The following is a 23,786-nucleotide window of genomic DNA, read 5'->3' on the forward strand; positions in this document are numbered from 1 at the left end:
AAAGGCCCCCCCTTAAAATTTGTTTGCAAAATAAAAGTAAACAGTACATTATTATTTCTTAGTGTCTCCTGAAGTGGGTGATGGCTGCCCTCCTGGTGGGTGCTCGAATGATCCACGTGTGTGTGTGTGTGGGGGGGGGGTTGGGGGTGGTGTGCTGTTTGTTTATATAAAGAAAGATTTCCAAGAGGGGCCCTGAGATGATTTCTTTCTTGAAAAAGGGGTGGGAAGCGAAATAATTTTGAGAATCTCTGCAAAGACATAAATATATGTGTCTCCTTATTTGTAACCTGAGGACTATAGATGGCAGCTGCAGAGAAACCCTGGGATATACAAACACTTTTAGGGGGGCTATAATGGGTTACACCTGGTTCTGTGCTCAGAGGTCACTCTGGGGGTTGCTCAGGGTACCATATGCAATGCTGGGCATTGAATGTTACATGTAAGGTGAACTCCTTACCCCTGTTCTATCTCACCAGCCCAAAACTCTTTTTGCTGTCTTGTTTTTTTAATGGCATTTTTTGCTACTGGATATATTGATATATTTATGGGTTTTCTCCCAGGTTATGCCCCTGAACTGTGGCAACAGGGCTGTTTATAGCTGTGTTCCAGATTTTAGAACATTTGGCAAGTAATGTGTGTGTGTGTGTGTGTGTGTGTGTGTGTGTGTGTGTAAGCTGCTTTCAGTGGTGCTTAGGGACCATCTCTCTGGTTCTGGGGTGGGTGGTTGAAACAGATCAATTGAATTTTATTGCTGGGAAAAACTACCTCCCCCCCCCACATCCGCTTATGCTCTGAACTACTCCTATTTGTTTTGGAGAGGGACCATATGGCATGCGGGGAATTGAAGGCGGGTCGGCCGCGTGCAAGGCAATTGCTCTACCCGCTGAACTATCTTTCCAGTCCCCGAAAAACCTACTCTTTTATATTTGCTCATCTAATCGCTCTCCCATGCCAGGGATCAACCCAGTCTCACGCAAACAAAGTAAGTGGTCTACTGCGGAGCTACATCTCCAGCAAAATATTTATTTCTCTTGGCTGCAGATAGCAGGTTTTACCTAGGTTTGGACGCGATGAGGTAACCCGTAGTTTATTTATTAACCAGACTAGGTAGGAAGGCAGGGTATATGCTTCATTCAGGAAAAAAAGTCAAGGCTGATGGTACGGTTACCGTGGGCGGGGTAAGAACACCTATGCTAATATTTACCAAACGTTGCGTAACCCTTTAAACTGTAACAACTAACCTAGGGCACAATCCTAATTCTCACCAGCGTCATGGCCCACAAGGCATCTAAGCTATATTAACCAACATTATTTTAGGAAGGGTCACCTCCAGTTAGAGAGACCCCCCCCCACCAGCACCGGATTGCGTCCGGACGTTCTTCGGTTCCCGCGCAGACGCCCCCCAGGTCACCTTGGGTACGGGGCTAAGGACCCCGTGGGAACTCACAGCCGGGTCCGCCCTCCTTTCTCCGAGCACCCACGCGGGGCTGCCCTGAGAGATGTACGAAGTAAAGAGTGTAAATGAGAAAGGTAAGGGATGTGGATAAGAGTAGGACAAGAAAAAAAAGGTAACAGTGGGAGAGAATACTAGTTCCCTTTATGCCTTCCGTCGCGGCAGCAGCTGGCTTTTAGATTATATCTCACACAGGCATTTTCCAAAGGCAACCCCGGAGTGCGCGGAACTATAAACGGCGGAAGGTCCCGCTTCCGGTTCCCTGCGCCTGCGCATTGGCAGGCAAGAAGGCGGGAAGCCGAGAAGAGGGAAGCCGGGAACCGGAAGTGAATGTAGATTTCCCTCCTTCGTCCCTGCCGCCGCCGCCATACGTACTCGTCTTGCTCAGGTAAGGTCTGGCCTTCGGGACCATCCGCCTCCATCTCCGTTTCTCTCGGGTCATCCCGTCTCTTGGGCTCCTAATACCCGTTCTACAGGTTATAGTCTCATCCCTGACGTCTAGTTGGGTTGTTTCCATTGCTCTTTCCCTTTGCGGCAGCAAAGAACTCCTGAGGGGGGAGGTAGGGCCGCTGGCGCGGAGGTGGGGGAAGCGATTCAAAATGGTGGCCCGGGCGCCATTGTGTTTCTTTTGCGCTCGTCATCCGCATCGGGCCTCTCGTTTCGCTGAGGCACCAGCGATGCGGCGGCGCTGGGCGTCCGTGGCCCTGGACTTCGGCGGAGGGCGAGGCCCTTCGCCTGCCTCTTGCCTCTGGGCGCCCATCGGTCGAGCCGGTTTCTCGGCCGCGCTCGGCCGCGCTCGCTCGCCCCGTGTGGGGCCCGTTTCCAAACGTTCACGATCGGGCTCCTGTGTGCTCGCGGGGAAGGAGGCGCCCCGGAGTAGTGCCGGGGAAACGGTAGAGGGCCAGTTAGCTGCAGTGGAGAATCGGGGCCGCTTCTTCGTTTCCTTGTTCCCGCGAGAAAGAGGGAACACAAACAAACAAACAAAAAAAACAGTTGTTTTTGTCGCTGAGTCACGGCTCCCGCACCTCCGCGTTCCTCATCAGTCGCCCCGGGCTTTCCGACCCCGGCGGGAGGGTCTCCGGGCGGGGGGCGGCAGCCACATGATGTTCGCTTCTTGAGAAATGAGCGCTTGGCGCAATGCTGACCATTATCTATCACCCTGGACTGATGGCTGCTGCCCGAGGCAACGGGGACCGCGCGGGGTCTTTGAAGGGGTCTCACAGGCCCTTTCTTCCTCCTCCTCCTCTCCGTCCTCCGCCTCTGCGTTTCACTATCTCCTCTTCCCGCATCGTTGTTTGCAGATCAGGAATGTACAAGTTAGTCTTCCGCAATATCCTAGTTCCTGCCGCTGGTTTCTGTACTTAAAAGGGGGACCTTGTGACAGCGCGCGACCAGCCCGCGCGAGCTGCCCTTCCCCGTAGTCGTGTTTGAGTCACGGTGTCCTGGTCTGTAGTTCAGGGCAAGTGTCGCGGAGGCTCTTGGCCCTAGCTGATGAGTGTTCTTTTTCTTCCCAGCTCTCCTGTCAAAACTCGTGTCTGTTCTCCAGCCTCCGTCACCCCCCTACTCTCCACTTCCCCCCTGTGTGAACCGTCCCGAGTCCCCTCCCTTAGTCCCCCCTGCCCGCCCAGTCATGGCAGAGAATGATGTGGACAACGAGCTCCTGGACTACGAAGAGGATGAGGTGGAGACCGCAGCCGGGGGGGACGGGACTGAGGCCCCTGCCAAGAAGGACGTCAAGGGCTCCTACGTCTCCATCCACAGCTCTGGTTTCCGGGACTTCCTGCTCAAACCAGAGTTGCTTCGCGCCATTGTTGACTGCGGCTTTGAGCATCCATCAGAAGGTAAATTTTCTGTTAAAAGAGGTTTTTTGTTTTGGGGCATAGCGTGCTGGTTAGCATTTTTCAGGGTAGAGGGAAACAGCTATGTTCATTGTTGCTCAGGTAATGTATTTTTAGAATCCGTCAAGAATAAGAAACTGTCGGGGCTGGAGGATAGCACAGCGGGTAGGGCGTTTGCCTTGCACGTGGCCGACCCAGGTTCTAATCCCAGCATCCCATATGGTCCCCTGAGCACCGCCAGGGGTAATTCCTGAGTGAAGAGCCAGGAGTAACCCCTGTGCATCGCCGGGTGTGACCCAAAAACAAAACAAAACAACAAAAAAATAAGAAACTGTCAGTTACCTTTGTCTCCTGATCAGACTCTGACTTGTAAATATTGTCTCTCTTCTCTTTAATGTCCTTTGCATGGTTAGCTTTTTCAGAGCAGTTGCTTTTTGTATGGATTCAGAAAGACAATTGAAAAGACAAGCCTGTGGTTTGGGAGTTGATTGACTCTGATAATATTACCTCCTGGAAGGTCTGCCCCACAGCTTGGAAACTGGCCTCACATGCTGGGGGAAAAGGCAGCAGAGACAGAGAAGGGAACACCTAGTAGAGAATGTTAGGAGGATACACTCGGGTTGAAAGCTGCATACCAAAAGTGGACTATAGACCGAACATGATGGCCACTCAGTACCTCTATATTGCAAACGACAATATCCAACAGGAGAGAGAACAAAAGGAAGTGCCCTGCCACAGAGGCAGGGTGGGGTGGTGAGGGTTGGGGTGGGGGGGGGGTGGGAGGGATACTGGGAACATTGGTGAAGGAGAATGGGCACTGGTGGAAGGATGTAAACCAAATGTAAATATGAAAGTTCATAAGTTTGTCACTATACCTCATGGTGATTTACTAATAAAAATTAAAAAAATTACCTCCTGGACATCTGCTCTCTCAACTTAAGCCACAGTTGCCCTCAGATCCCCAAAAGCAGGGTCTCGATGAGGGACTGGATGGACCCAGGGCAAGTGGTGAGCGATATACCAACCCTGGCACCGAAATGGGCCTGGCCAAAGTGCCCTAGCTTAAGAGCTTTGTCATGGACAAATTTTGTCATGATCCAGAAAGTAATAACTAGATTTGGACCCTGCTGGGGTTAGGAATGATTGATCTAACCAAAGCACTATCTGAGTCTGTGATGAGATGTTCCCAGGAGAGTCAGCCTACAAGCCTAAAAGTGTTTATTACTGTGTCCGTAAGAATAGTAAATATTAGGAAGTGGAATTAAAGATGTTAATTAAGTTGCTGGTCTGTGGAGAGGAGCAACACATCTTAACGGCTGTTTTTGCCCTTGTGGGCTGCAGGTGGTTGGGAAGATTGGAAAAACATTTTGATTGCGCTTCCGTGGGGAGCTGTGTTTGGGGAGGCATGGTGTGAGAGGATAAAAGAGCGGCTGCGAGGAGAGAGGAGAGTATTGAAGGAGAGAAGGGGAATGAAGGAGAAGAAGACTGGGGTTTTTACACAGTTTGGTTACATAAAGGTTTATGGGTAGAAAGGCTGACATAATTGCAGTCTTGTTTTGGTAATAATTGGTCTGAAAGTAGTAGCAATTTGATTAGAGCTCGAGATAGAGAAATGGATCAAGACACTTGGAGAAGATGGAGGGTAACAATAACACAAATCTGAATTTCAGTGCTTGGAGTAGTGATGAAGACAGATGGTAGAGAATTTTCAGAAATGAAATAGTTGCTCCCTTCTGTAAAAAGACTGATTGGCTTTTCTATATTTTGTCTTTTAGATGGGTGAATGAGAATGCTAAAAAAAAGCAAGAAAACAAGGCTTGAGGGGTTATTTTATCTTGTGGTACTGAAAAATAGTAATCAAATGAATAAATCCTTGGATAGTCCTATTCCTTCTCTCTTATTTTGAAATTACATTGTTCCCCAAAGTCTACTTTTAACAGACCTCTCTTCCTTGAAGTCAACACTGATTCAGCTAGAATGAGAATGCTGGATAGGTTTTCCTTTGTATTATAATTGTGTACATGTGTATCACTAGAGGGCATCGGTATCAAGTCTGACATTTTTATTCCCTTTTCTCTAGCACAATTACTTTTAGTGCATAGAGAATAGGTTAGGGGGCAATGGACAGGTTAGGGGGCAATCAACAAACACAAGCTCCCTTCTTTTTCCCAAGGATTGCCTTAGCTATTTGGGAAAGTTTATTGTTCCATATAAATTTCAGGAGTGCTTGATCTATTTCTTTTTAAAATGTCATGGGTACCCGCATAGGGACTGCATTGAATCTTTATAATGCCTTGGGGAGTATTGACATTTTGACAGTGTTAATCCTCCATCCAGAAAATGGTTCTCCAAGCACTGCCAGGAGAAATTCCTGAGTGCAGAGCCAGGAGAAACCACCAGATGTGACCCAAAAGGAAGGAAGACAGGTAGGCAGGCTACAGTCGTGGAACATATATGCATACATATATATGTATACATATAATGAGTGAATAAGTAAGATTGGTCAATGGTTGGAAGCTTGCCACAAATGTGTGGGAGGCAGAGGGCAGTTAGGATAGAGAAGGGACCAGTATGATAATAATAGCTAGAAATGATCACTCTGGACAAGAACTGAGTGTTGAAAGTAGGTAAAGAGATATACATGATAACCTTTCAGTATCTGAATTATAAATAAACCATAATGCCCAAAAGGGGAGAGAGAGAGAGGAGAGAAGAGAGAGTGCTGTCCTAGAGGCAGCTGGGGGAAGGGGCAGGAGGGAAACTGGGAACATTGGTGGTGGGAAATGCACACTGGTGGAGGGATGGGTTTGGGAACATTATATGACTGAAACCCAATCATGAACAACTCTGTAACTGTGTATCTCACTGTGATTCAAATAAAAAAATTAATTAAAAAAATAAGAAACTGGGGCTGGAGCGATAGCACAGCGGGTAGGACGTTTGCCTTGCACGCGGCCGACCTGGGTTCTAATCCCAGCATCCCATATGGTCCCCTGAGCAACGCCAGGGGTAATTCCTGAGTGAAGAGCCAGGAGTAACCCCTGTGCATCGCCGGGTGTGACCCCAAAAAAAACCAAAAAAAAAAAAAACTATTAAAAATAGTTAAGAAAACTGGAGAGAGGTTTATATGTTTTCCATCCCTCCTGCAAGCCCTCCATTTTGGGGGCTACATTGGGTGTGCTTGGGTGTCTCCTGGCAGTGCTAGGGGCCAGGCAGTACTGGCGATCAGATCCCTCTACTACCTTCCTAGCCCTAGTACTGGTCTTTTATTTGGGATAAAAGGAAAATGCAGGTGCTCCAGAAGTAATTTAGAGGTCTGCCATTCCATTTTTTTTTCTCCCTCCATACCTAGCTGTGCTCAGCACTCCTGGCTCTGCACTTGGGGATTCTTCCTGGTGGGGCTCCGAAGACCAGATGTGATGCTGGGGTGATTGAGCCAGGGTTGATCACATGCAAGGCCACACCCTAGGAGCTGTACTATCCCTGGCCCTTGCTTTTTTTCTTACTACTGGCTTTGTTTTGAAAAGATTTTGTCAGGTGGCTTACGTTTTTGGGCTTTCCAGAGCAGCTTGCTGGATCTTTATCCTCTTCTACTGGATTACATTACTCTAGTCTCTGGAAACTTTTTTTTTGTTTGTTTTGTTTGATTTTGGGCCACACCCTACTAAGTGGTAATTCTTGGCTGTGCACAGATGAGAATTACTCCTGGTAGTACTCAGGATCAAATGTGATGCTGGGGAGCCAACCCATGTTGGCGGAGTACAAGGCAAATGGCCACACCTGCTGCATTATTTCTCCAGCCCTTCCGGAAACTTTTATGGCAGGTCAAAAGATGTCTACTTTTGGGTCATTTACCAAGTTCTTCATTTTGTCCAAGCTACAAGGACAAATGCTTGACAACCTAGATAGGGAAGTGACCTGTGGCACACACTCAAATGAATAGATTAGGGTCTGAGTAACCCCTGAGTATTGCGAGGTGTGGCCCCGAACAAGAATTGATCAAATGTCAGGGATATTCCAGATTAAGGAAAACGGGCTGAAGAGATAAAGTACCGTATGCTATTGACTTGGGTTCAATCTTGAGCACCCCATATGATCCCTCAAGCCAGGAGTAAGCCCTGAGAACTCCCGGGTGTGGCACAAAATTAAAAACCAGATTAGGGAATAAAGAACACCCAAGGAGCACCATTGGTGAGTGTTGGTAGGTGCAAGAGAGTTGTTAGCAATAGTATACGTGGCTGGAATGGAAAGAGGCTAAAGCTAGGACAAGGAGGGTCTGGTTTGGGGTGAATCGGATTGATTGAGGGAATCAAAGGGATGAAAAGGTAAAAGTGATTTTTGTGTGTGTGTGTGGGGGGGGTTTGTTTGCTTTGTTTTTGTTTTTTGGGTCACACCAGGCAATGCACAGGGGTATGTTACTCCTGGCTCACTCAGGAATTATTCCCTGACAGTGCTCAGGGGACTGCTGGGAATCAAACCCGGTCTGCTGCATGCAAGGCGGTGCCCTCCCTGCTGTGCTATCACTCCAGCTCTAAAAGTGATTTTTAAGTTGATAAGAAAGGGTCACGTAAGCATTGAGTGGTTGGGCCCAAGAGCTAGTACAAAGGATAAGGCACCTGACTGGTTACACTGCCTGTGATCTCCTGGGGCCCGCCAGGAGTGATCCCTCAGCATGGAGCAAGGAGTAAACCGGGTGTGGCCCAGATACCAAAAAAAGGAAAGAAAAAAGAGTAGTGAGAAATGGGTTTGACATGGTAATGAAGGGGTGTTAAGGAGATTGGAGTCTGACCTGTTTTTTCTCTTTCTAGTCCAGCATGAGTGTATCCCACAGGCCATTCTGGGAATGGATGTCCTGTGCCAGGCCAAGTCCGGCATGGGAAAGACAGCAGTGTTCGTGCTAGCCACATTGCAACAGCTGGAGCCAGTCACTGGACAGGTAACTCTTGGGAAGAAAGTTGCACAAAGCGTTTTAGTCAGGAATATTTGGGAAGTTTTTCTTTTTTTGGTCTTGTGGTCCACTTAGACTTTGTCTGAGATCACCTTTGGCTAACAATGAGACTAATGGTCATTTTGGGATTGATTTAGATGTTAGAATTGAAGTAATTTGTTATCGGCCATGTGCCTTGTGACAGTCATCCAGAGGGGATCACAGGATGTGTTGCATATCTGTTTCCATCTGCTTCTCTCCAAAGGTGTCTGTGCTGGTGATGTGTCACACTCGAGAGTTGGCATTTCAGATAAGCAAGGAATATGAGCGCTTCTCTAAATACATGCCCAATGTCAAGGTAAGCCCAAGTGAGAGACCTGGGAGAACAGGGTTTGGAGAATGGGAAATTTGTAAGATCACCTATCTTGCTGTATATGAACCTCATTGTGCTTGTAGCATATTAAATTCTTGTAAATCTTTGTGTATAGATTTTATAAAGCCCTGGGCTCATTTTTAAATGTATAACACTTTAGTGATGTCTGCTACATGAAATTTCAGTTTTCTTGGTTAATGAACACATTATGTAAATATACCTGTGCAACAGAAGACAGATTGGATTGTTGGTGGTGCAAACCTCATGATCACTTTATTTTTTTTTTGTTGGTGGGGGAGAATGTGTTTGTGTCAGACATTCAAAGCTAACACATGAGCTCTACCACTGAACTCCCATCTGGGCCTCAAGATCATAGGTTCTTTTAAAATTTATTTATCTGTTTACTTAATGAGCCATACTAGCAGTGTTTGGGGCTGATTTCTGGCTGTGTGCTCATGGATCATTCCTGGCAGGCTTGTGGGATCCTGTGGGTTGCTGCAGATTGGACCCTGTCATCTGCATACAAGGCACACACCCTACCTGCACGCTGTTGTGGTCCCAGATCATTATTTATATTGACTTTAAAAATGTACTGGCTGGTAGAGAAATTGAGGGAATGTGGCATGAAAATGTTAACAATCTCAAATATCTTTTAACATTTAAACATCTGTAATTTAACATCTATAGTATGTGAATTTTGAGGATGTTTTAAAACGGTGAGATGTTTTGCATTATGTAGCTTTGTTATTTACAGCACTTTCAGATTATATAGGGTTTTGTTGGAAATACTGTTTCATTCCAGACCTATTGGAATAAATGTGCATTCAAGCAGCGTCCCTAAGTAATTGAACCCTGTTTAAATGGTTATGTGAATTAGAACTTCACAGTTATGCTGTCCTGATTGGGATGTGTGAAGAGTCATTGAGATTATTTAATTTTTATTATTTACATTAAATAATAGTAATAAATATATAAATAATGAATATAAATATAAACAACACACAATATAAACAATATTTAATAGAAATAATATATAAGTGAATAGTAAATAAAAAGAATAAGTATGAATGGGCTGGAGTGATAGCACAGTGGGTAGGGCGTTTGCCTTGCGCATGGCTGACCCGGGTTCGATTCCTCCGTCCCTTTCAGAGAGCCCAGCAAGCTACCGAGAGTATCTTGCCTGCACGGCGGAGCCTGGCAAGCTACCCATGGCGTATTCAGTATGCCAAAAAACAGTAACAAGTCTCACTTGGAGATGTTACTGGTGCTGCTAGAGCAAATCAACAGCAACAGGATAACAGTGATACAGAGATTTTAAAGCAGTGTTTCTCAACCTTCCCTTCCACCTCTCCCTCCCTCCATCACTGCTTCCCTCAAGGTCTCCCTTCCTCACCTAGTGAGACTCAGGAGTTACTTGTGGCTTTGCACTAGAAATTAGCTCTGGAAATGCTTGGGAGACTACAGGATGCTTGGAATCAAACCTGGGTCAGTTGCTTCCAAGGCAAGCCCTCCGACCTGCTGTACTGTCTCTCCAGTCCCCTTTCAACCTATTTTTGATTGAGGCCTGTTTCTGACCTTGTTCCTTCCTGTGACTTCCATGTTCTACCTCTCCGTTCCCTAATCTGCCATGGCCTTCATTCTTATGATTTTTGCCTTTGACCCGCTTGTTATGTCCTGGCCAGATAACTCTGAGCAAGTTGAGCAAGTCATCTTTCTCTCAGTTGTTTAAGGATATCAGTTTTATATTATTGGGTGACCTCTAATGCTTTCATAGCTCTGAAATAAATGTAAGAACTGGAGGATAAATGAAAAATGGTGGGAACTATAGGAGAATGAGTTTCTTTATCTCTGAGACTTTCTTCTGGCTTGGCAGGTCGCAGTGTTTTTTGGTGGTCTTTCTATCAAGAAGGACGAAGAGGTGCTGAAGAAGAACTGTCCACATATCGTCGTGGGAACTCCCGGCCGCATCCTAGCCCTGGCTCGAAATAAGAGCCTCAACCTCAAACACATCAAACACTTTATCTTGGATGAATGTGATAAGATGCTTGAACAGCTCGGTGAGTGGCAGGGCCAAGACTGGGCTAGTGATTGGGGAATTGCCCGTTAGAGCCAAATGATGCTTATTGATACAGGAGCACTTACGTGCCAGGACGACTCTTATCTATCACCCATGACTGATGGCTCTGGCTTCCCTTATTGGTCTGTTTTGCATTGTTTTTTGGTTTTGGGGTCATACGCAGCAGTGCCCAGGTATCACCACTGGAAGTGCTCAGGGGGAATATATGCAGTCCTGGGTTTCAAACTTGAGTAGGCCTCATGTAAGGAGTGCACCTTACCCGTTGTACCATCTCTGGCCCTTTTGTTATGCTTTTTTTTTCTTTTTTTTTTTCTTTTTTTTTTTTTTTTTTTTTTTGCTTTTTGGGTCACACCCAGCGATGCTCAGGGGTTACTCCTGGCTTTGCACTCAGGAATTACTCCTGGCAGTGCTTGGGGGACCATATGGGATGCCGGGGATCGAACCCAGGTCGGCCGCATGCAAGGCAAACGCCCTACCCGCTGTGCTATCGCTCCGGCCCCCCTTTTGTTATGCTTTTTGGGCAGCCTTGTTGATTGGGGGAAGGGTGTGTCATAATCCTTATGTGACCAGTACTTCTTTGAGAGAGACTTTGCTGATCTTGAACATCAATCACAGCTCTCCACATTTTATTTTATTTTATTTTATTGTTTGCTTTTTGGGACACACCTGGCGATGCACAGGGGTTACTCCTGGCTCTGCACTCAGGAGTTACTCCTGGCGGTGCTCAGGGGACCATATGGGATGCTGGGATTCGAACCCGGGTCGGCCGCGTGCAAGGCAAATGCCCTACCCGCTGTGCTATCGCTCCAGCCCCAGCTCTCCACATTTTAAATTGGGTATCAGATTTTGTGAAGAAGACAGTCGACCTTCTGCATCCTTAGCTCAGTATGTTGGAATTTATGTTGAATCAATCTCTGGACTTAGTCCTAGAATTAATACAGGGAGTGTTTGTGTGAATTGGGTGTTATTCCAGTGTGGTACATGAAATTATAAAAGAAATGCTTTCCGTAGAACTCGCAGCATGTGAAAGTGGAGGTAGATATGGTCTCAGATAATGATATTCTGAATAATTTTGGCTATTCTAGATGTTAAGCTAGGAGATGGGCCCTTGGTAGAAATAGTGTACTTAGCCAATTTGGCAGGAAAGCGATTTAGAGCAGGCCTGAATAGTGTTTTTTTTTTTTTTTTTTTTTTTAACCTGTGATCCCTTTTGTCTGAAAATGCAGGTGCTGCTGGGAATATCTGGATTGCTATGTTTTTAATGGCAATTTTAATTGTTACGTTTTAATTAGTTTTTGGTATTGGTATGTTCAGAAAGATTATTTTTTTAATTTTAAATTTTTATTTATTTATTTATTTTTGCATTTTGGGTCGCACCTGGCGATGCACAGGGGTTACTCCTGGCTCTGCACTCAGGAATTACTCCTGGCGGTGCTCAGGGGACCATATGGGATGCTGGGATTCGAACCTGGGTCGGCCGTGTGCAAGGCAAATGCCCTACCCGCTGTGCTATCACTCCAGCCCCCATTATTTTATTTATTTATTTATTTGCTTTTTGGGTCATACCTGGCGATGCACAGGAGTTACTCCTGATGGTGCTCGGGAGACATATGGGATGCCAAGCATTGAGGCTGGACTGGCCATGTGTTAGGCAAATGCCCTATCTACTGTACTATTGGTCTGAACCCCATTGTGAGTGTGATTTAATGGTTGAAAGTCTGAGACAAATACTTCTCACTGAAAAATGATTTTCTTCCCTTTTTTTTTTTTTTTGATATTTTTTTGGTCACACGGCGGTGCTTAGGGCTTACTCTAGGCTTTGCACTCAGATCATTCCTGGCAGGCTTAAGGCACCGTATCAGATGCTGGGAATTGAACCTGGGTTGATTGTGTGCAAGGCAAGGACCCTACTTGCTGTATTATTGATCCAGCCCCTGAAGTGATTTTTTTTTGGGGGGGGGGAGGATCACACCCAGAAATGCTCAGGGGTTACTCCTGGCTCTGCACTCAGGAATTACTCCTAGTAGTGCTTGGGGGACCATATGGGATGCTGGGAATCAAACCCGGGTTGGCCGTGTGCAAGACAAACGCCCTACCTGCTGTGCTAATGCTCCAGTCCCTGAAGTGATTTATTTTAGAAAACATTTTGGGCCATACTGATGGCACTCAAGGAGTTACTTCTGTTTGCACTCAAGAATTACTCCTGACAGTTTTTGGGGGGGACCGTAATAGCATGCAGGGGATGGAATTCGCTTCTAGCTATGTGCAAGGCAAGCACCCTGTTCTCTGTACTATCACTCCAACCCCTTGTTATTGTTAATGACATAATTCTGTTTTCCTTCTATATCATTTTCAATCTTTTTTTCTTACAGACATGCGTCGGGATGTCCAGGAAATTTTTCGCATGACCCCCCATGAGAAGCAGGTCATGATGTTCAGTGCTACCTTGAGCAAAGAGATCCGCCCAGTGTGCCGCAAGTTCATGCAAGACGTAAATACCCTTCTACCTTCATTACCTCCACTCCCTGCCCGCTGCCTCCTCCCCTTCCGCACCCTCTTCCTCCAGACTCCTTTGCCCTTCAAGTGCCAAGAAGGGGGCATACGCCCATCTGGGAGTGATGACTCCTTGAAGAGACACAGAAGCAGAGACAGCTAGTGTTAGGGTCTGCGCGGGCGCTAGGGAAACTCCGGAAGACTTGGTCGGGTTAACGTGAGAGCGGGTAGTGTCCGACTTTTTTTTGTCAATCACAGCATTTTTGGAACCTCTTCTCCCTCTGGGGGAGGGCAGGATTTTCTGCCCTACCTTCCATGCATCGTCTCCTACATAACCCCTCCACAGCCACGCACCCTCAAGGTGGCATCGAGCATACAGCCGGAGCCTTCTGCTCCCTCAAACTCAAAACCTCCCGGTGGCAGGAGAGCAAGAGAGGGACAGACAGATGACAGGGCATGTCCAGAGAGAAGAGCAAACAGCACAAATGAAATCGGCTCCCTCCTTACCTCCAGGGGTTGGGGGCCTCTGGCACCTCATTCCCCGTCCCCTCCTCCTTCCCACCCTCACTTCCTCGCACCCATCCGGAACCTCGGTTGATGTGAGCGATGGCGGCAGCAGAGAAGCACCATGGCGCGGCGGGGGAATGCGGACGCAGCAGCGGTGGATGGCGGCAGCGGAGGCTGCGGGGAAACCTGACCAGGAAGCTGAGGACCCAGCCAGCCTCATTTTCCGTTCCCGGTTTTTTTCCTGAATCCAAGGCGTGCCGTGCTCCCTGTTTCCCCCTAATATATGTTGGCGGGGGAGGGCTGTCCTGAATGGGGGGCTAGTTTTTTTTTTTTCTTTTTCTTTTTTAAACACTTTTTCAGTATTTGGGGGGGGGAGAGGGATATGGGGAAGGTAAAATGAGGGACCCCCCCACACTTGGATGTAACCAGGAGGAGTTGAGGTTTGGGGCTAGGTGGGGCCTCTGGACAAGCAGTGGATTGTGTTCCTCCCTGCTTCACTCCTTCCCGTGGGCTGGTCAGACTTCATCAGCTCTGCTTGTGGCTACAGCTAGAGTTGAAGGAGGCCATGGAACTTGTGCGGAAAGCTTTACTAGCCTGCCTTTTGGGGTTGGGCTTCTGGTTTTCTCCCATGACACATGTACCCCCTTTCCTACAAACTTAGATTCTCTGTTTTCATGTTAACTATATCCCCAAATTATTGAAGAGTGGTAGAAACGGGCTCTGGAGTTGGCTTACTATCAGTTTCTTTTTTGTGTTGCTTTTCCCTTCAAGGGTAATTTAAGAGGAGTGCATAGCTGCTGCTCTGGATGCTTTTAATAGTACCACTTACTAAACCACCCATGGAACACTGGAAATAGTTGGGTTCAATTTAGAGACTAAAGCTGACCCCTGAGGGCAAGTTAACCCAGCTTGTTTGAGTAATTTTTGCTTCTACTTTTATGGCATTTTGACAAAAGCCCATTGCAGCATTCTAATCTTCCAGACCTCCTAGCGTGGTTATGACACTCCTGTTTGAGAGAACACTCTGATGGAATAGTCTTGGCCCTCTCCCACAGTCTTAGCAGTTCTGATGGGATTATTCTGACCTTGAGTCACTTGAACCATCACTTCCCAGGTGTTCGGTGCATGTTCTTCCATTAAGAATCTCTAATTTATTTCTTCCACCACCTCCATTTGAGGTAGTGGCTTCTTGCCACTGGGTGGTTTCACTGCCCCTTTTCTTCCCTGCAGGGCCCTCTTCCATGTGACCATTTTCAATTGGGTGATCTTTAAAAAGATAGGATTTTAGTTATAATGTGGAAGAGGTCACATTAAAATGTGGTATTTTGGTGGGGGGGTGGGTTTTCAAATTTCTCTCCTCCCCATCCCCCCATGGGGTGTTTTGGAGATCAACTTCCTCCACCCCCCCAGGTTTAACCCCCCCACTCTGCCCTCCTCCCGTTCCCACCCCCTTGCTCCCCCCTCCCCCCCAGCCAATGGAGATCTTCGTGGATGATGAGACGAAGCTGACGCTGCATGGGTTGCAGCAGTACTACGTGAAACTGAAGGACAACGAGAAGAACCGGAAGCTCTTTGACCTTCTGGATGTCCTTGAGTTCAACCAGGTCAGCTCTTAGGAGATCTAGGAGGGAATTGAGCCTGTCTCCAATGATAGCAGAAACTTGTGCATACACTTAGTAGGAGATCACAAATCATGTGTGCTGTGAAAAAAGGACAGGAATGTGAATCAAGTGGTATGTATGTGTGAGGCCCTTAGCTGATCAATTGTTTTTGCTTTTATAATGGCCCTGCAATAGTTCTTTTTTCCTTTTTTTTTTTAATTTTTAATTTTACTGAATCACTGAGATAGAGCATTACAAAGCTGTTCATGATTGGGTTTCAGTCATACAATGTTCCAACACCCATCCTTCCACCAGTGTAATTGCCCAACACCAATGTCCGAAGTTTCCCTCCCACTCCTGCCTGCCAATATAGCAGGTACCTTTCTTTTTCTCTAATTCTGGGCATTATGGTTTGTAATACAGATGCTGAAAGGTTATTATGTATATCCTTTACCTATTTTCAACACTTTTTTTTTCTTTTTTCTTTTTTGGGGTCACACCCGGCGATGCACAGGGGTTACTCCTGGCTTTGCACCCAGGAATTACTCCTGGCCGTGCCTAGGGGACCATATGGGATGCTGGGAATCGAACCTGGGTCGGCTGTGTGCAAAACAAACGCCCTACCCGCTTTGCTATTGGTCCAGCCCCTCAACACTCAGTTCTTGTCCAGAGTGTTGATTTCCAATTATTATTGTCATAATGGACCCTCTGTCTTTAACTACTGTCCATCCCCCACACCCTTTGGTAATTTCCAGCCATTGACCAGTCCTCCTGGACCGTTTTTTTCTGGCCTTGGTTATTAATTTCATACTTTTTTTTTAATATCGTACAAATTAGTCATAAAAATATAGACTGCTTCATGAATTTGCATGTCATTCTTGTATAGGGGCCCTGCTAACCTTCCCTGTATCGTTTCAGTTTTAGTATATGTGCTGCAGAATTGCGCACTGTATCATTTCTTTTTGTTTATTTTTGGGCCACACCCTGTGATGCTCAGAGGTTACTCCTGGCTCTGCACTCAGGAATTAATTACTGGCTGGCAGTGCTCAGGTGACCATATGGGATGTCGGATCGAATCTGTTACTATACAAGCAAGCACTTTCCCCACTGCACTATTGCTCTTGTCTGTATCAATTCTTTTCAATGAAAGTTGTTTCTTCAGGGAGGGAATAGATGAATTCATGGGAACTCGAGGCTATTCCTACCTCAGTTCAGGGATCACTCCTGGTGATGCTCAGGCAACCATTTGTGATGTCAAGAGGTCAAACTGGCATTGGCCACATGAAGGCCTTAATGACTTTCTCTGGGCTCAAACAAAATTCTTTATAAAATCATATGCTACGATTGGATGTGATGGGGTGTGGGAACTGCTGTTTTTTTATTTCTTTTTCCCACACCCAGCTGTACTCGGGGATTACTCCTGGCTTTGAGCTCAGGGATTACTCCTGGCAAAGCTCAGGGAACCATATTTGTATGGAAATTGAATCTGGATCAGTCATGTGCAAGGCAAATGGCCTTCCCATAGTACTATTGCCCGAAGTACTATTGCTCTGGTCCCAAAGGAACTACTTATTTTATTTTTTTTTTGGGTGATACTCAGGTTATTCCTGGCCCTGCACTCAGGAATTATTTCTGGTGGTGCTTGGGGGACCATATAGAATGCTGGTAATCGAACCTGGGTCAGCTGCATGCAAGGCAAACACTCTACCTGCTGTAGTATTGTTCTGGCCCTAGAAACTGCTTTTCTATTCCAGACAAAGAAATAAATGCTCAATAAAATAAGTCAAAAAATTAAAACACTTGGCTGGGCACAAGCTTTGCATACAGGAGGGCGAGTTTGATCCGGGCACCAAACTGGAAGTGAATAACCCCTAAACACTGCTTGGTATATGTGCCCCTCCAGATGCTTGAAGGTTTTTTTTTTTGTTGTTTGTAAGTTTTTGTTTTGTTTTGGGACATGCCTGGCAATGCTCAAGAGTTTACTCCTGACTCTGCTTAGGGATTACTCCTGGCGGGCTTGGGGGACCACATAGGGTGCTGGGCATTGAACTCAGGTCAGCCATGTGTAAGGCAAGCACCCTATCTGTTGTACTATTGTCTCTGGCCTTGAAGGTTTTTTAAAACTTGTAAAAGTTCCAGGATTTTATTTCCCCTGCCTTTACCGAGAAATATTTGATAATTTTACTTGTCATGTTTATTTGGGTAGATTTCTTAGTTTTTGTGTGGGGGGTTTTTTCTTTTTCTTTCTTTTGGGCCATACGTAGAGATGCTCAAGTGTTACTTCTGAAGGTGCACTGAGGAATCACTCCTGGTGGTGCTCAGAGGACTATATGGAATACTGGTGATTTAACTTGGGTTGACCAGGAGGATGGCAAGCTTCTTACCAGATGTATTGTCTTTGGCCCCATATGTTTTTTTTCTTTTTTTAACAATGTCTTTGGTGATGCCAGGGATGAACCCAAGACTTCACACATGAGGACTGCTCTACCACTGAGCAGCACGCCAGGGAACCTCGTGTGTGTTCTGCTGAGTAAGAGAATTTTCAGATTAGTAAAATTAAATTTTTTTTAACTAGTTGCGTGAGGTAAATCTCATTTTCTGATAGTCTGATAATTTTGGTTAGTGTTCTTATACCTTCTCTGCAGTGTGTCTACTCTGATAAAATGAGAAAGGCTAATTTGTAATGAGAGCAGAAGAGAAAATGCGGGATAAAAGGGGCTAAGGAAGAAGAGTAACTATTGAAATCTTCCCTTCTCACTAATCTCACTCACATGCACATGGATCCTCACCGCCCGCATCCCTCACTCTGACACACACACACAGGTGGTGATCTTTGTGAAGTCTGTGCAGCGCTGCATTGCCCTGGCCCAGCTCCTGGTGGAGCAGAACTTCCCAGCCATTGCCATCCACCGTGGGATGCCCCAGGAAGAGAGGTGAGGCAGATGGGGCAGAGGCTGGGGAGGAAAAGGGGTTATGAGAGGATAATTTCAACAATCTTCGAATTTCTTTCTCATGAAGGCTATCTCGGTATCAGCAATTTAAAGATTTTCAACGACGAATTCTTGTGGCAACCAACTTGTTTGGTCGCGGCATGGACATTGAGCGGGTGAATATCGCCTTTAACTACGACATGCCTGAGGATTCGGACACCTACCTGCATCGGGTAAGCCTCACTCCCAGGAGGATCTTTGCTGGTTTTCTAGCTCTCTGGGATTGTTCTTCAAAAAATAATTGGGGGGAGGGTACACCTGGCAATTTCGAAGTCAGGGATTACTCCTGACTCTGCACTCAGGAATTACTTTCACTGGTGCTTGGAGATCAGATCGAATCCCAGTTGGCAGCATGTTAGGGAGGTGTGCCCTACCTGCAGTAGTATCTCTTTGGCTTCGTATTTTGTTTTGGTTTGTGGGTATTTGGGTCGCACCAGTAGTGCTCAGGTTTTTTTGTTTGTTTCTTTGTTTTTCTAGCTCTTTTTTTTTTTTTTTGCTTTTTGCTTTTTGCTTTTTGGGTCACACCCGATGATGCACAGCGGTTACTCCTGGTTCTGCACTCAGGAATTACCCCTGGCAGTGCTCAGGGGACCATATGGGATGCTGGGAATCGAACTCTGGTCGGCCGCGTGCAAGGCAAACGCCCTACCTGCTGTGCTGTCCGTCCAGTCCCTTGTTTTCTTAGCTCTTTGCTCAGGGTTGACCCCTGACAGTGCTGAACCTGGATCTGCCTCTTAGGCAAGCAAGTTCCTTACTTACTATCTCTATCACCCTCCTTCTGCCCACAATTTTTGTGTGTGTGTGTGCGCAGGGTGGTGGGGTACACCTGGAGGGTTTTCTCCTGGATCTGCTCAGGAATCATTCATAGCAGCGTTCTGTATGTGGTGCCAGAGATTAAATACAGGTTGCCTGCAAGGCAAAGAAAGTGCCATTCATGAAGTTCTGTTTCTTTGGCCCCTCTTCATTTCTTTGTGTTTCGTTTGTTAATTTTCCAGTGCTGAGGGGGGAGACCTGGGTCACACCTGCTGTGCTCAGGGCTTCTTCCTGACTCTGCACTCAGAGATCCCTCCTTGCAGGCTTGGGACTGTATGGGATGCTGGGGGTTAGCCATGTGCAAAGCAAGCACCATACCCGCTGTACTATTGCTATGCCTTCACATTTATTATATTTGCCCTCTCCTTAGATGTTTTTCTAATTTCACTCCCTGTGTCATCTCTTCCCAGGTGGCCAGAGCTGGCAGGTTTGGTACTAAGGGTTTGGCCATCACGTTTGTGTCAGATGAAAACGATGCCAAGATCCTCAATGATGTGCAGGATCGATTTGAAGTCAATATCAGTGAACTGCCTGACGAGATTGACATCTCCTCCTATAGTAAGTATCAGAGCTGCCACAGACAAGCCTCTTGGTTCCTTGTGTGTTATATCTTAGATTTCATTATGAATGTGTGTAATAGACACCTTTTTTCAAAATAGCCTCTGGAAACGCCCCCTGCCCACAACCCCTCCTCCCCCGCTACACAAATCCACACAAAACTACACAATCTTGGGGGCTGGAGCGATAGCACAGTGGGTAGGGCGTTTGCCTTGCACGCGGCCGACCCGGGTTCGAATCCCAGCATCCCATATGGTCCCCTGAGCACGGCCAGGGGTGATTCCTGAGTGCAGAGCCAGGAGTAACCCCTGTGCATCGCCAGGTGTGACCCAAAAAGCAAAAAAAAAAAAAAAAAAAAAAACTACACTATCTCTTTGCCGTGTCCTAATCTAATGGCTTTGTTTCTCTTCAGTTGAACAGACGCGGTAGAGGATCCACCCACCTCTTCGGGGATGAGTCTGTCCCTCTTCGGGGGACAACACCAGGTGTGGGATAAAGGAGACACTACTGCCACCTGCCCCTGAGAGCCCCCAAGCCCCAGTCTTGGATTCCTTCTTTTGCATCATCGCCACTCCTGAGCTCCCATTTCCTGATTTGTCAGATCTTTTTTTTTTTTTTTAACAAAACTAAAAAACACATGTGTCTGTGGTGTCTGTAAGCATTTCGTCCCTTTATTGAAATTGGGGTGAAGCTATTTTAATGCATGACCGAGGGTACATTCTAAGGACTGCCCTGGAGGGGTCAGGAGAGGGATGATTCCAAACACTGACATGGTCCTAACTCATCATTATCCAATTCTGCCGTTTACGGGGTCTTCTCATTTCCCTTGGGAGAGGCGGAGATGTTTACCCCAGGGCTCTTGGGGCTCAGTGGCGAGGCATCTGGGGGGAGCTTAGGCATCGTCCCGAAGACTCTCACGGTGTCGTCTCATCTGTTCCTTCAGCTTCTGGATCTTGAGCACTAGGGCCTGGGCCTCCCAGGCCCCTTCTTGCCCTTCTAGCAGAGCCTGGTACAGCTCGAGCTGCTGCTCCAGCAGCTCCTCCGCCTGGGTCAGCTCCACGGAGGGGCGGGGCCGGGCGCCCTTTGGGGGGTGGGGAAAAGCATTGGTTAGGCTGGGAAATCAAGGCAGGGATCCTGACTGCCTTTTTTTGTTGTTTTTTAAATTGTTTTGGGGCCATACCTGACAGTTCTCCTAGGGGCCAGGACTACTGCCACGATGGGATTTGCCTTTTGTCTTGGGCCAAGAGGGAGGGGCGCTCAGGGCTGAGGGGTTGCATTTTGGAGATCACTGACCCGTGGGCTGTAACTAGACTCCTACAAGGAAATGGGCAGCAGAGGACTGGCCCCTCCCCCCTTAAGAAATAATTAACTGCTGGGTGGGAAATTGCTCAAGGACTTTGTGGGTTGCAGGAAAGGAGGGAAGGGCTTAGGGGGAGAACCCTATGATCTGGAGTGGGGTGGGAGTGTGTATGGGGAAGGGGTCCGGGTTGGAATTGGGAAAAAGATTTAGGGCTGGGGGTGGTCACAGCAGAACTTGGAGCAGAAACTGATTTTCTCCTAGTAGGAATCCCCCCTCCCCACCCTTGGCTCCACTTACCCTGGGGGGTGTCCTTATCTTCTCATCTGGGGAGCTGGTGGCCTCTGGAGAGCTTGCAGCGGGGCTTTGAGAGCAGCACCTCCAGGAGCCTTGGCCTGCCAGCGCCCGGGACGGCCGGAGAAGGCAACGGTAGCAGCGCCGGGCCAGCCAGGCCAGAGGCAGCAGCGCCATGGCAGGCGAAGCAGGCAGCTGACTGTGCCCAGAACTGGCTGCCTCTGGGCCTTGTCTCGCTTCAGTGCCTGGCCCAGCCCCTGCCCTGCTCCACTACCCAGTTCCCTCCCATACTGCCTGACTGACCTGGAACTCAGCTATGAAAAAACGAATTGAGGCAAAATGTAAAAACACTGGTGGCCTACCTCTGTCTTCCTAGCATTGTCTCATTTCTCCCAATTGCAGGATAGGGATAACATTGTAGGTTTGTAAATGAGAAACACTAGGTTTCTTTCATTATTCACTAGCTTGGCGCATGGGTGATACGCACAGTATTGCTTTGGGGACTTTATGCTGGGGATTGAAACCAGGCTCTTACATGGGCTCTAGCGCTTTTTTTTTTTTTTTTTTTTGCTTTTTGGGTCACACCTGGTGATGCACAGGGGTTACTCCTGGCTCTGCACTCAGGAATTACCCCTGGCCGTGCTCAGGGGACCATATGGGATGCTGGGATTTGAACCCGGGTTGGCCGCGTGCAAGGCAAACGCCCTACCCGCTGTGCTATCTCTCCAGCCCTGGGCTCTAGCGCTTTGAATCTCCTCACTACATCTGTTTTCCTTTTGCTGACCCAGAATGGCTCTTTGTACAACTCCTGTGTTTGTTTCGTTTTATTTGCTTTTTTTGGTCACCCAGCTGTGCTCAGGAATTACTCCTGGCAGTGCTTGGGGGACCATAAGGGATGCCGGGGATTGAACCCAGGTCGGTCGCATGTAAGGAAAAAGCCCTCCCTGCTGTACTATTGCTCCGGCCCCATCCCCTTTGTGTTTTGTGTTGCTTGTTGCAAGGTTTTTGCCCATTCTAATATGTATGGGCACTGTTGGATCATTTGTAGTCTTGACTGTTGGCACATTATGACACTGAGTAGACATCAAGCTTTGTTGAATCAAGTCTTTAATCTTTGATTTGGGAATAAAAACCTAGTTCATGCACCATGTGACTTGTCAGGACTTCTCCCTGGATCCAACCCTAGACGAGCCCCTGCCCAGGTGGGTAGGGACTGAGATTGTCATAGGGTTCAACCTGGGAAGGTGCAATGGACCCCTTTCTACCCCTGGACCCATGAAAATGGGAGAACTAATGGAGGGTTAAGATAGAAACAAGAACCATTATTTATTTTGGGTCACACCCGGTGATGCACAGGGGTTACTCCTGGCTCATGCACTCAGGAATCACTCCTGGCGGTGCTCAGGGGACCATATGGGATGCTGGGAATCGAACCTGGGTTGGCGGTATGCAAGGCAAACGCCCTACCCGCTGTACTATTGCTCTAGCCCAAGAACCATTATTTATAATAAGGAAATTTATAAATATATGATCTAGGAGCATCTTGTGATAAGCAGCAATTTTTGTTGGGGACCAGCACCTACCTGTGAACTTGGAGTTGTAAATCCGTTGAGGGATTTCACTGTGTCCTGATCCTGAGATCACGATTCAATGGGGAGGAAGCATCATTGTCATTGAGTTTTGGGAAAAAACCCTTTGCTCCCCGAAACCTGACACTGGGACTTCCTTAGAAGTCAAGATTCACGTTAGAAGCCTTGAGTCCTGGCCCAGCAGGGAAGGGGAGCTGGGTCCTCTGGCCACATGGGGGTGCCACTGCACTACTCAAATTCACTGAGCATCTGAACCCTGAGGTGGCTATCGGGAAACTGGGCACTCAGGTGTGTGTGGGTAGGGAAGGTGGTTGGGAGCAGAAAATTTTGAGCATCCCTGATTCCACAGGGCTGGCAGCCGAAGGAGAGCTGTGCCGAAACTTCACCCCTATACCCCAGTCTCAAGCCTTCGGTGACCCCAGGAGTGTGGAAAGGGAAAGTTCCCTTTTAATTTTTTTCTTTTAAGTACTTTATTCTTGTACCAGACAGTCCTCAGGACTGTGCTTAGGGGTCTCTCCCTCCAGTGCTGGGGATTGAACCTGTGGCTCCCACATGTAAAGTTTCCAGGCCTCTCAGCTATCTCCCAGGGCCTCAGCATTCTTTCTTGGTAAAGCAACAACCGCACATGTTCCTCAGGAAAGGATATAAAAATTGATTTACTTGTTTATTTCCTGCTGGTTTCATTTGAAATAGGATGACATTTTCCCACGGTTAGTCCTTTTATGCCCTAAGTGAGCTTTTCAAGTATATTATATGAAAAAAAAAAATCACTCTCTTGCAAACCCTTTTCACACTGGGTGTTGAGGGTTCAGATTTAGGCCCTCCCTGAGGCCCTCCACCAGCACAGCCGGGTCACAGCGCCTCCACTGCCGTTCCCTGGGCCTGAAACATGTCCCTGGCCCTCCTCTGCTTGACATTCTCAGTGACCTCACTGAGAGGTACCCCCTGCCCCTGGGACTTCTTAAAAGTCAAGATT

General features: G+C 47.3%; 2 protein-coding genes and 3 non-coding genes across 6 annotated transcripts; 3 read left to right on the forward strand and 2 right to left on the reverse strand.

Moving 5' to 3' along the window:
• The first annotated feature begins 1,708 nt into the window (after positions 1-1,708).
• Positions 1,709-20,288, forward strand: DDX39B (DExD-box helicase 39B). Of its 2 annotated transcripts, none has more exons than XM_004621263.2 (11): positions 1,709-1,841; positions 2,968-3,294; positions 8,100-8,227; positions 8,484-8,576; positions 10,465-10,648; positions 13,041-13,159; positions 15,141-15,272; positions 18,093-18,202; positions 18,288-18,432; positions 19,483-19,630; positions 20,043-20,288. In XM_004621263.2, exons 2-11 carry the CDS (start codon positions 3,084-3,086, stop codon positions 20,057-20,059), a joined length of 1,287 nt encoding a protein of 428 aa, XP_004621320.1. In that variant the 5' UTR covers positions 1,709-1,841; positions 2,968-3,083; the 3' UTR covers positions 20,060-20,288. The 2 variants fall into 2 exon arrangements, with proteins under 2 accessions (XP_004621320.1, XP_054981275.1); XM_055125300.1 differs by lacking the exon at positions 1,709-1,841 and adding an exon at positions 1,846-1,929.
• On the forward strand, positions 2,549-2,626 carry LOC129402958 (small nucleolar RNA SNORD83). Its single transcript, XR_008628969.1, has one exon. It is a non-coding gene; the product is annotated as a small nucleolar RNA SNORD83 (small nucleolar RNA).
• LOC129402959 (small nucleolar RNA SNORD83) lies at positions 10,700-10,774 on the forward strand. Its single transcript, XR_008628970.1, has one exon. It is a non-coding gene; the product is annotated as a small nucleolar RNA SNORD83 (small nucleolar RNA).
• On the reverse strand, positions 16,111-16,217 carry LOC129402837 (U6 spliceosomal RNA). Its single transcript, XR_008628876.1, has one exon. It is a non-coding gene; the product is annotated as a U6 spliceosomal RNA (small nuclear RNA).
• Positions 20,289-20,441: 153 nt separating the features above from the next.
• Positions 20,442-22,298, reverse strand: MCCD1 (mitochondrial coiled-coil domain 1). The gene is made up of 2 exons (XM_004621315.2): positions 21,228-22,298; positions 20,442-20,711 (listed from the first exon to the last, which is right to left on the reverse strand). Exons 1-2 carry the CDS (start codon positions 21,396-21,398, stop codon positions 20,523-20,525), a joined length of 360 nt encoding a protein of 119 aa, XP_004621372.2. The 5' UTR covers positions 21,399-22,298; the 3' UTR covers positions 20,442-20,522.
• Positions 22,299-23,786: the final 1,488 nt, after the last annotated feature.

The sequence above is a fragment of the Sorex araneus genome, chromosome 2 (assembly GCF_027595985.1).
Source record: "Sorex araneus isolate mSorAra2 chromosome 2, mSorAra2.pri, whole genome shotgun sequence".
Lineage (NCBI taxonomy): Eukaryota > Metazoa > Chordata > Mammalia > Eulipotyphla > Soricidae > Sorex > Sorex araneus.

Coding starts and splice junctions, on each gene's coding strand:
- MCCD1 (XM_004621315.2), bottom strand. CDS start 21,398: ATGGCGCTGCTGCCTCTGGCCTGGCTGGCCCGGCGCTGCTACCGTTGC. Junction 20,712..21,227: donor AGATAAGGACACCCCCCAGG/GTAAGTGGAGCC, acceptor CACCCCCCAAAG/GGCGCCCGGCCCCGCCCCTC.
- DDX39B (XM_004621263.2), top strand. CDS start 3,084: ATGGCAGAGAATGATGTGGACAACGAGCTCCTGGACTACGAAGAGGAT. Junction 10,649..13,040: donor TAAGATGCTTGAACAGCTCG/GTGAGTGGCAGG, acceptor TTTTTCTTACAG/ACATGCGTCGGGATGTCCAG. Junction 18,203..18,287: donor GGGATGCCCCAGGAAGAGAG/GTGAGGCAGATG, acceptor TTTCTCATGAAG/GCTATCTCGGTATCAGCAAT.